This window comes from Ceratotherium simum, chromosome 8, assembly GCF_057802395.1.
Source record: "Ceratotherium simum simum isolate JZ-2026a chromosome 8, ASM5780239v1, whole genome shotgun sequence".
Taxonomy (NCBI): Eukaryota; Metazoa; Chordata; class Mammalia; order Perissodactyla; family Rhinocerotidae; genus Ceratotherium; species Ceratotherium simum.
In genome coordinates, this window is record NC_141907.1 from 53,696,678 (window position 1) to 53,709,356 (window position 12,679).

Below are 12,679 nucleotides of genomic sequence, written 5' to 3' on the forward strand. Positions count from 1 at the left end.
AATATAGGCCTAACTTTGGGAGACACTTTCTACGTTCCAAAGATGATCCAAAAGACCAGGAGGGAACTCAAACTAAGGAGTTAAATGTTGTCAGATGTTCCTCTGCAAGATCTTTGTTGTAGAGACCGGATCCTATTAAAATCCTGGACTTCATACCTGCTGGAAGGGACCATATGAGAAACGCCACAGGGAATACGAACTATGCCATAAAAAACATCACAACTGGGTTCAACCAAACCTTGGAAGCCTTCAAACTCCAGACATTGACTTCTCTGAATGGTCAAATGAACCCATGACAGAGCGCAAGTTGCTCTTCAAAAGATAATCTCCTAAAGATAAGTAAGAAATGACTCCCAGGTTCTTACCTTATTTGTTGGACTATTAGACAGCAGCCTGCATCAGATTTCACCTGAGGTTCTAGGCACTATCGTTAACTGGTTTACAGGCCTCTTCTCCTACATTCCCCAAGGATTGAGGCTCGTTATAGAGGGGATATTAAAATTTGGGTTCCTATTTTGCTAATCTGTGTGGTCATCTATATAATCATAAAATGTGAACTGAAGTGTTGTTCCAAAGCCATTGATAAGAGTACTAAAAAATTAGTCATTCAAAGCATATCTCGCTTTTCCCACCTGGTACCCAAAAATATTTTAAAATAAAGGTGAAACAGTTTCATTCCTCTGACCCTAATCTTTACTGGTTTACAAGCAGGAAGTAGCTAGAGCAGTCATCACCCTCATTCCCCAAGATTGAGGAACAATCATAAGGCAGTGGGGATTGAAACCGAGCACCAAGAAGTTAAAAATCTTTCCTAGAGCGAAAAACTTTGAGATAAGCTTTGCTAACTGCAGTTGTGCATATGTAGGATAATAAACTGTTGTTTTAAAATATCAGATCTTTCCATGCCTTAGTATATGAGTGAGCTGTGTTTCCCAAGAAGTCAAGGTCCAGACATCAAGATTCAGCCTCACAAGGCCAAACACAGGCTGAAGATGAAAACTAACCAGAAAAGTCCAGTCAAGGAAAAAGAAATTCAGTTTTCCAGGCAAAACAAAGAGGAAAACCAACCAGAAAAGTCCAGACAGTCAGAGGAAAGAAATTCAGTCTTCCAGGTGAAATGTAGGCTGGTGGGAAGGTGCCAACCAGCAAGGCCACAGGCTCTCCCTCCCCTACTGAAAACCTCAGATAAAAACCCCTACCTGTTTCCCTTTGAGGAGGTGGATCTGAGTTTTAATTCCCATCTCCTCATCTGGCTGCCTTTTGATAGTAAAGCTCTTTCCTTGCCACAAGCTTGGTGCTTCAGTGTTTTGTTTTTTTTTTTTTACTGACCTTACTATGTGGCAGGTAAACGAACCTGTGTTTGGGTTCGGTAACAGTTCAACATCCACAAATCACTCAATGTGATATACCATATTAACAAAATGAATGAAAATCACATGATCATCTCAATACATGCAGAAAAGCATTTGACAAGATACAGCACCCATTTATGATAGAAACTCTGAATGGGTATAGAAGGAAAGGACCTCAACATGATAAAGGCCATATATCACAAACCCACAACTAACATCATTCTCAATGGAGAAAAACTGAAAGCTATCCCTCTAAGAACAGGAACCAGACAAAGATGCCCACTTTCATCACTCTTACTTCACATAGTAATGGAAGTCCTAGCCAGAGCAATCAGGCAAGAAAAAGAAATAAAAGGGACCCAAATTGGAAAGGAAAAAATGAAACTGTCACTATTTGCATATGACATGATTTTATATATGGGAAACCCTAAAGAATCCACTAAAAAGCTTTTAGAAATAATAAATGAATACAGTAAAATTGTAGGACAAAAATTCAACATACAAAAATCAGTTGCATTTCTATATACTAATAAAGCAGCAGAAAGAGAAATTAAGAATACAATCCCATTTACAATTTCAACAAAAAGAATAAACTCCCTAGGAGTAAACTTCACCAAAGAGGTAAAAGATTTGTACACTGAAAATTATAAAACATTATTGAAAGAAATTGAAGACACAAAGAAATGGAAAGATATTCCATGCTCTGGGATTGGAAAAATTAACATATTTAAAAATGTCCATACTTCCTAGAGCAATCTACTGATTCAATGCCATCTCTATTGGTCTCAATGACATTTTTCATGGAAATTGAACAAAGAATCCTAAAATTTATATGGAATAACAAATGACTCTGAATAGCCAAAGGAATCCTGAGAAAAAAGAACAAAGCTGGAGTTATCACACTTCCTGATTTTAAAATATACAAAGCTATAGTAATCAAAACTGCATGTTAGTGATACAAAAACAGACACACAGATCAATGGAACAGAATCAAGAGCCCAGAAATAAACCCACACATCCATGAACAGCTAATTTTTGATAAGGGAGCCAAGAACATACAATGGAGAAATGATTAAAAGGATCTGAACATAGATTTTTCCAAAGAAAACATACAGATGGCCCACAAGAACATGAAAGAAGTCCAACATCACTAATTAGGGAAATGCAAATCAAAACTACAATCAGATATCACTTCATGCATGTCACAATGGCTATAATTAACAAGACAAGAAATAAGAAGTGTTGGAGAGGATGTGGAGAAAAGGGAACTCTCATATACTGCTGGTGGGAATGTAAACTCCTGCAGCCACTATGGAGACTTCTCAAAAAATTCATAGAACTACCATATGATCCAGCTATTCCACTTCTGGGTGTTTACCCAAAGAACACAAAAACATGAACGTGAAAAGATATTTGCACCTCTATGTTCACTGCAGCATTATTCACAATAGCCAAGACTTGGAAACAACTTAAGTGCCCATCGCCGATCAATGGATGAATGCATACAGAAGAAGTGGTATATATACACAATGGAATACACTCAGCCACAAACAAAGATCGAATCTTGCCACTTGCAACAACATGGATGGACTCTGAGGGTATTATGCTAAGCAAAATAAGTCAGACGGAGACAAATACCATACGATTTCAGTCATGAGTGGAAGATAAAAACAACAGCAACAACAGACACACACATAGATACAGAGATAGACTGGTGGTTACTAGAGGGGAACATGGGAGGGAGGAGGGTGAAAGGGGTAATAAGGCACATGTGTATGGTAACATGGTAATTAGTCTTTGGGTGGTGAAGAACATGAGTCTACATAGAAATCGAAATATAATGACATACACTTGAAATTTAAATTAAAAAATATTTGAACACAAAAGAAACATGAGAATACTTAAAATAACTTCAGGAATAGCTTCTAGCAACTTGTTTCTGATATTTAGCCATTTTCTCCCCTAAATCTCTTTAGTTCTCTACATATTTCAGTGCATCTAGTAACATTAAGACGAAAGCCTGAATTATTCAATAACGGTCTTTCACACTGACTCTCCTTTCAATAGAAAGATGGCTTCTAAGTATAGAAACACTATTGTGAAGTGTACAGGTTTCAGAGAAAGCATGACCCTGATGACACTGATTTCAGACTTCCAGCCTCCAGAACAGAGAGACAATAAATTTCTGTTGTTTTAATCCACTCAGTTTGTACTATTTTGTTTCGACAGTCCTGGAAAAGTAATACAGATGTAACATTTAATACAGTTCTCTATTATCAGATTACTTAATGACTAGTGACTTAAAACTAAAATTTGGAAAAGATTTTTAAACAAATGGACATATTAATCAGATCCTAAGAAATGTCCTATAGTCAATGTGGGAGCAGTGATTTTGGTATTCTTTTCATGTTATTAAAATACTATAAATATGGGCATCACTGCAGGCCATGTGAATATTCATGGAAAAATTAGAAGATACATATGGGAGTTTGAAGTGTTTATCGAATACAATTTACACTCAAAACTGAATAAAATTTTTATTTTAAAACATCACAAATAATTACAAAGATAAATGTCTCAACTGTACAAACTTGTGTGTATGTGTGTTCATATACACACACACGTATTTAAACTTTGCTTCATCTTTCATCTTTTTATCTGAGTAAAAAGAAGAACACTTTCCTCATTCAGGAGATTTTTGATGTTGTAATAATTACCTAGAAGTGATAAGAAAATAAAACAAAATTATTTCCATAGGAATCATTTCCTTTTGATTAAAAGTTTAGCAATCACTAAGGTAGTTACAGCATATAGTACCAAAAAAATAATCAATTCATCTAACCTAAAGTAACTTATTTAATTCCACAGGAACTGAAAAATCCAAGAGATAACCACCACCCATGACGCAGATAAGGCTTAAAAGAATGTAAATTTCAGGGGCCAGCCCAGAGTCACAGCAGTTAAGTACACGTGTGCTCCGCTTCGGTGGCCCAGGGTTGGCAGGTTCGGATCCCTGGCGCGCATCAACACACAGCTCGTCAGGCCATGCTGTGGCAGCGTCCCATATAAAGTAGAGGAAGATGGGCACGGATGTTAGCCCAGGGCCAATCTTCCTCAGCAAAAACGAGGAGGACTGGCATCGGATGTTAGCTCAGGGCTGATCTTCCTCCCAAAAAAAAAAAAAAGAAATGTAAATTTCACATCATTCTGATAATAAACGCAAAGATGAATTAAACAAAGGTGAAGGGAGGGAAAATCTCTCTCTGTACCTAATCACTATTAGGTCTTTGGAACTGCTATGGATTCCTCTAAACCAGACACATGCATATGCAGGCAAGTACAAAAGGTAAAATAGTAAGTAACATAAAATCTCAAAGTTACCACAGGCAAATGCTACTCTTAAATAAATTAGGTAATAAATAGCAAAAGTTCAATACAGATGGACAGCCACACATAAAGCAGGTTTATAGCACTGAGTACCATACTGTGACTTTTTATAAATTAGAAATTGATACATATTAACATTAGCTGAGTTAAAGCATTCACAACAGCGTTGGTACATACAAAGGACTATATAAACATAGCTATTATCTCCTTTCATTAGAATGTAAGCTCCATGAGCACTGGGATTTTTGCCTGTCTTGTTCACTTATGTATCCCACACTCTTACAGCAATGCTTGGTAGACTGTCAATAACATCTGTTGAATGAATAAATGAATGAATGAACAAATTAAAATTCCTATTTCCAAAGACTTGTGCTCTTCAATAGCTGATGAAGCACATTATTCTGTATGTTTAAAGTAACCTATTAAAAATTGTTTGAGGGGCCGGCCCTGTGGGGTAGTGGTTAAGTTCAGCATGCTCCCATGGGTTCGGATCCCAGGCACGGACCTACACGACTCGTCAGCCATGCTGTGGTGACAATTCATAAACAAAATAGAAGAAGACTGGCACAGATGTTAGTTCAGGGCTAATCTTCCTCAGCAAAAAAAAAAAAAAAAAAAAAATGTTTGCCTACATGATGTCTTTGAGATAATACAGGGTGAAATAATTTTCCTTCTACCCTGGATATAAGATATCTTCTAACTAAATATTTTTATATTTAGCAATAAACAACTCTTGTTCAATTTGCATGTATCAAAACATAAATATACTTACCTAATGATAAAATTAAAAGAAAATATATACCAGACTTCTTTGGCATCAGTCACATCATGCTTCATTTTGACCACTGTGATTTCAATTTTCATGGTGCTCATAAGCAACTATATAAATATTTAACTATGTGAAAGAAAATGTCTTTAATTATTCTTACCTGAAGGAACATAGAAGGAATCCCCAGTTGTTATCATATAAGGTGTTTCATGTAAGGTACACAAAAGCTCACCAAAGTTAACATAAAAAACCTGTAAAATTAAAAATTAAAATCTCATTTCATATTGAACCGTCACAACTACTACACTCCAAAGAAACTTAAAGAAAATGTGGTAGGCAGAATAATGGCCCTCCAAAGACGTCCACACTCTAATCTCCAGAACCTGTCATAGCAAAAGAGACCTTGAGAGGGGGAGATTATCCTGTATTATCCAGGTGGGCCCAATATAATCACACAAGCCCTCAAAAGTGGAGAATTTCTCCTAGAAGCAGAGGAGAGATCAAGCAGAGAAGAAGTCAAGAGAAATTCAAAGCATGAGAAGGACTTGTGCTATTGCTGGCACTGAAGGTAAGAGGGCCACGAGACAAGGAATGTAGGCTCTTTCTAGAAGCTGAGAATAACACCCTGGCCAACAGCCAGCAAGAAAATGGGAACTTCAGTCCTACAACCACATGGAACTGAATTTTGCCAACAACCGGAATGAATTTGAAAGCAGATTCACCCTTGAAAGCAGATTCACCCTAAGAACCTCCAGAGAGGAATGGAGATATCCCAACATCTTGATCCAGCCTTGTGATTACTTTAAAGTCAGCCTAGCCTGGGGCCGGCCCTGTGGCGTAGCGGTTGAGTGCATGCGCTCTGCTGCTGGCGGCCCGGGTTCGGATCCCAAGTGCGCACTGACGCACCGCTTGTCAGGCCATGCTGTGGCGGCATCCCACATAAAGTGGAGGAAGATCGGAACAGATGTTAGCTCAGGGCTGATCTTCCTCACAAAAGAAATTAAAAATAAAAAAAATAAAGTCAGCCTAGCCTGCCAGACTTCTAACCTATGTAACCGTGAGACAGTAAAAGGGTACTGTTTGAAGTCACTAAATTTGTGGTAATTTCTTCAAGCAGCAACAGAAAACTAATACAGGAAGAAATTTCTTTCATTTTTCCTTATTATTTACTGGCTTATGAAAATTCAAAACCACTGTAAAGAATATCACTTAGCTATACTAGAAAAATAGCTAGGTTGTACATAATACCACTCTTTAACGGTTACATGCTTGGGACATGTAACTCAATCTGACTGATGAATCAAAAAGAGAACAAATAGCAAAAACAAAATCACGTATTTAAACAAGCATCAACATTAAGAAAGTAAAAAAGGATAAATCTCTAAGTCATATAGGCCTCCATATTAAAATATAGCAAATTTTACATTTTATAAATATGTAGCACTCTGGCAATGATCTGTTTTTTGGGCAACTAAATAAAAAATACAAGGCCTTCAAACTTTGAGATTCAGCCATCAAGAATTTTGCCTCAGAGAATCATTCCTCCTCCTCCTCCTGCCTCTTTTTTTTCAGGAAGATTGGCCCTGCGCTAACATCTGTTGCCAATCTTCCTCCTTTTCTTTTCTTCTCCCTAAAGCCTCAGTACATAGTTGTATATGATAGTTGTATATATGGAATGCCACTCCAGCATGCCTTGATAAGCGGTGAGTAGGTCCGTGCCCAGGATCCGAACAGGCACACCCTGGGCCACCGAAGCGGAACATGCGAACCCAACTGCCATGCCCCTTCCTCTATTTTTTTCCTTACCACATGGTAAAATGAACCCATAAAAAAACAGAAAAACAATAGCAGCTAGCATTTATACAGCACTTACTCCATGCTAGCCAGTCTTCTGAACATTTTATTTTTATTCATTTTATGTATGTACCTACCAGTGAGACATATTATTTTAATAGCTTTTCACAGATGAAGAAAATGAAGCACAAAGGGGTATAACTTTCCAAGGTCACACTGTAAACAGCAGAGCTAGAGTTTGAACTCAGGCACTTTGATTCTAGAATTCGTGTTCTTAATCACTATGATATACTAACTCCCTAAATGGGAAAAAAGCTCTTAAAGTGGTTCTAAAGGTACTTTTATAGTTTAATAAAACAAAAAATTTTTTATTACACCCCAAAAAAATTTGACTCAATTTAAAAGACAAAAGGTAACAAACACACTACCCAGAAAGTCAGGCATATATTTCTAGGTGTTTCTTCCTTACTTATTCAGTTTGGCTCTCCAAACACATCTCTCCCAACTTTTGCAAACATTTTAAGAAGAAGGCTTTTGAAATACACAAAAATAGAATGATGAATTCCCATGAATATCTTACACCAACAACCTGCTCTATTCAGAGTCTCTCTACTTCCTGCATATTAGTTTGAAATAAATACCCAGCATCATAAATCATCTGTAAATATTTCAGTGCATAGTGAAAAATCAAGGCACTTTTTAAAAACATGACCACAACACTGTTATCACATCTAAAACTAAATAAATATTTAATATGAAATACCCAATTTTCTAATTTCCAATTGTCTCCTAAATGTCTTATTTTTTTTTTTTTTTTTTTTATTGCAGTAACATTGGTTTATAACATTGCAAAAATTTCAGGTGTACATCATTGTACTTCTATTTCTGCATGGACTACATCATGTTCACCACCAAAATACTAATTACAACCCATCACCACACACATGTACCGAATTATCCCTTTCACCCTCCACCCTCCCCCCTTCTCCTCTGGTAACCACCAATCCAATCTCTGTCCCTATGTGTTTGTTTATTGTTGTTATTATCTACTACTTAATGAAGGAAATCATACGGTATTTGGCCTTCTCCCTCTGACTTATTTCACTTTGCATTATACCCTCAATGTCCATCCATGTTGTCACAAATGGCTGGATTTCGTCGTTTCTTATGGCTGAGTAGTATTCCATTGTATACTAGCAAATCGCATACAACAATACGTTAAAAAGATTATACACCATGATCAAGTGGGATTTATTCCAGGGATGCAGGGATGGTTTAACATTCGCAAATCAATCAACGTAATACACCACATTAATAAAATGAAGAATAAATGTCTTATTTTTTAAGGTTTGTTTGAATCAAGATCCAAATAAGAGCCACACATTATGACTGCCTGATCCAATCTATAGTGGTTCTCAATTTGGGGGTGATTTTGCACCTCAGGGGACAACTGGCAATGTCTGGGGACATCTTTGATTCTCACAACTAGCAGGATACTATTGGAATCTAGAGGGTAGAGGCCAGGGATGCTTCTAAACATCCGACAATGCACAGGACAGTCCCTCTCCAACAAAGAATTACCCAGTTCAAAATGTCAACAGTGTCACAGTTGAGCAACCTTGATCTACAGGTTTCACCTGGTTCTCTCATTTTATTGCTTCCAGTTTATTTATTAAAGAAATCAAGCAGCAAAATTTGTTGCAAAAATCTTTGCACAGTTGGATTTTGCTGATTACAACCCCAGGATATCATTTGAAAGGTCTGCTATTCTTTATTTCCTTTAAATTGCTAGTTAGAGCCAGAGGCTTGATCAAATTCAGGTGCTGTTGTTTGTTATTTATGTTTTTTTTTAAGGAGGTGGAGGAGGCAAGACCACTTTATAGATACTGTTGTATTCTTCCATCAGGAGGCACATAATGCCTGGCTGCGTTCTTTTTTAGATGTTAGCAGACATTGATGCTCACTGCCTAGATCTAATAGTTTATAAGGGGTTGCAAAATGGCAATATTTCATTCTAACATTCCTATTAATTGGAATATTTGTAACAAGGACAAACTTTCCCTCAGCTATTATTTGGTTACTTAATAGTACAGTTTATACGAGAAAGGCAAAATAAATATTTCCCTTTACTTACCATATTTGTTGTCAAAATGAGTTGGCTTCCTAGAATTCTCCAACAGTGATAAATTAGTTTTTATTTTTGTAGTAGTCTTACAAATTCATGGATTTCAATATAAGTGATGTGTATCAACCCACTGAAATTCTTCTTATTGATACTCAAGTATTCACATCTTTGTCCGGTGAGAGCATCTTCAAGTTGGATCCTAAGACTTTATGACCCAATCTTAATGGTCTTTGACAATCTGCTATCGAGTATGATAAAAATATTCCAAGCTCAGCCCCAGGCCTGGAATCAGACATTTCTCTAAGGAATTCTGGTTCCTTTAAGTGTGTTGTTGTCACTTTTTTGGTTTTTAGTTCTGGAACAATATTTATTGTCTAATTTTTCAAATTATTTTCACCTTTTGCTCATATGGTTTTTTTCTCTCTTCTCCTGTTTTGTTTCTGTTCTCCACATCACTTAACTTTTATATTTTCCATTTCTTAATCTCTTCTTTTCTTCTGGGAGAACTCCACAACCAATTCCCATAGTTAATTTGTTAATTCTGTGGTTTGATTTTAACAAATCTACTACTGCTACTTTCTCTCTCACATTGATTCTCTAGCACTGAGTTTGCAGGAGAGAGTTAATAGCCTCTGCTGATTCTCCATCCTGTCCCTTTTGTTTGTTTCTCAAAAGCATATATTTAAAAGTGTGCATCATGTTCTAAAAATGTAAACATATTCCCCCTGTTATTAAAAGACTTTAAATCTGATTTTCATTATAAAAAGTTAAAGGCAATATTTAGAAAAAAAAAAAACCAACTAGAATCACCTAGTAACGTTCTCTTCCTACAGTTCCTTCAAGTTTGTCTTTTTCATTTTTAAATGCTAGTCCAAAAAAATAGAGAATTTTCTATCTTGCACAATTTGCTTGAATGTTTATCCTAAAAGTCTTCTATTATATGGCCATTCTTCAAAATAGTATGCTCAAACTAATATAAATACGCCTAGTATGGTACCTGAAATGTGTGTTATATAATTGCTTATTATATGATGGTTTATCTCATTACTAAATCAAAATACAAATATAATCATTTTCTTCTTGCTGCACATTTCAATGGTTGCTAATTTTTGCAATTACTGTCAATGTTACAACAAATAACTACATATGTTCAGCTTCCCTAACTTTTATATTATTTTCGTAGGAAAAAGTTCTGAAATGAGATTCATAGATCAAAATATACAAATATTTTTTTCCAATAATTTCTAATAACTCAGTAATTATAAAATATCATTTGTTTTTAATGTGGATTCCTTTGAATATTAGCCAGGTTAAACACTTTCAAACACTTACTATTCAAATTTCCTTTTGTATAAGAAAGGCATTACAATTTAATGGGTAACTGCTATTAGTTCAGTGGAGAGATTTCATAATGTTTATCTTCATTATTAATTGTTCCTTAATGATTACACAGAGATCATCTATTACTTTAGTTAGTGAAATGTGTTATTTTTACTCTTTTAGTAATACCCGGAGATCTATAACATTTTAAGATTTGATTAAAGAATATTTCAAAATATTTTAAATCCAGAATCTAGTTATACTGATGTAGTAATAAATTACTCTTTGACTCTCATGTGTACCTTTTCCTTTCCTTGCCTCAATTTGCCCTTCTTTGTTAATATAAACTCACAGATCCTGATGCTCTTTTTTTTGTCCTGTTTGAGCTTACCTTAATTTTGTCAGTAAAAAGAACTGTTTTGAATGTGATACTCCAGCAACTCATTTCATAGGTTTCTAAAATGTTACTTACTGAAAAAGGTACCTTAGATGTAATATTTTTAAAATGCTGGTATGATATCAAACATTCTTAAAATTTGGGAATTTTCAAATTCAAAATGCAGAAACATAACATATATATATATCAGACCAATGTTGCAGAGGTGTGTGTCTCCAATGAGACCGAAAGAGAGACAGAGACAAAGACTGACTCACCTTGAATCTCATTATAACTTCAGCCAGTAATACTGCTATATACAGTAATACATTATTTAGTATTTATTAAAGCAACTAGCTCCTAGTCCTCAATCTGCTGCTAACTAGTTACATGATTTTGAAGAAGTCTTTAAACCTCTTTATTGCTAAATTGCACGGAAGGAGAAATAAGATTTAGACTTAATTTCTACAATCCTGTCCAGCTCTAAAACTCTAAAGACTTGTTTGCAAACCTATATTCTAAGATTCTTTTAAGCAATGATCCTTCCTTAAACTTCTGAATCTCAAGATTACACTGCTACGCATGTAACAGGCACTTTTAAACAACTATTGGTTGACTGACTTAAAAAGATTCAACAACAAAAAAAATTCTCTGTGCCCTATAGTAATAAGATATCACTTCAGAGGAAACAGCATTTTTAAAGCTTCATCAAGTCCAATAAATCAAAGTTGTACCAACAGCAAAACATAAATATATGGAGAAATACACTCACCAAAATATCTGAACCAACATGCTGCTTTCCCTTTTCCTGATGTGGTCTTAATATCAATTTTCCAGTAGAAAAAAAAGGTGTATCCAATGTTTTATATACTTTCAACTCACCATGCTCAACAATAAATTGATAAGTATCTCGTGGCCTTATAAGATCTAGAGGAAAAATACCAATATAAATATAAAACAATAGCGATAATATAGCTCAACGATATAACATATACACACATACATACAATAGTTATTTCTAGATATAAACCTGCCTTTGAAAAACAGAAGTTAAGATCATTGACTTATGAGACAGAATGCCACAGATCAAATCCTGTCTGTCTTACAAACTGTGTGACCTTAGGCAAGTTATTCATCCTCTCTGTGCCTCCATTTCCTTTTCTATAAAATGGGATAACAGTGCATCTATGTTAGAGTTGTGAATATCAAGTGAGTTAATGTGTGAAAAACACTGGCACAAAGTAAGCATTAGGTAAATCTTAGCTATTAATAATAATAATGGCAGTATTATTTCTATTATAGCTCAGACAGAAAATAAAATTAGCTAAGACAAGAAAGAATACCATATCTTTAAAAAGTTTAACATAGCCCACAATACAAAGGTATCAATATCAAGACAATAGATTCTTTTGTGCTTGCTTAACTGATTATTAAACAACAAGATTTTTATTTATCAAGTAAAGGCTCTAAGTAACAAGAGTGGCTCACAAATTACTATCTCACTTTTGAATTCCTCTTTTACTCACAAACCTTTCCAGATCTATAATTAATACATT

At 35.3% G+C, this 12,679-nt stretch overlaps 1 protein-coding gene across 2 annotated transcripts in view; it reads right to left on the reverse strand.

Moving 5' to 3' along the window:
• Positions 1 to 3,875: 3,875 nt before the first annotated feature.
• Positions 3,876 to 12,679, reverse strand: part of CENPC (centromere protein C) — a 73,434-nt gene continuing 64,630 nt past the window's right edge. For both annotated transcript variants that reach the window (XM_087434393.1, XM_014787648.2), the window contains exons 17-19: positions 11,896 to 12,050; positions 5,669 to 5,759; positions 3,876 to 4,069 (exon numbers count right to left, since the gene is read on the reverse strand). In XM_087434393.1, the coding sequence (XP_087290519.1) occupies positions 3,999 to 4,069; positions 5,669 to 5,759; positions 11,896 to 12,050 (317 nt within the window). In that variant the 3' untranslated portion in view covers positions 3,876 to 3,998. The remainder of the gene's footprint in view (positions 4,070 to 5,668; positions 5,760 to 11,895; positions 12,051 to 12,679) is intronic.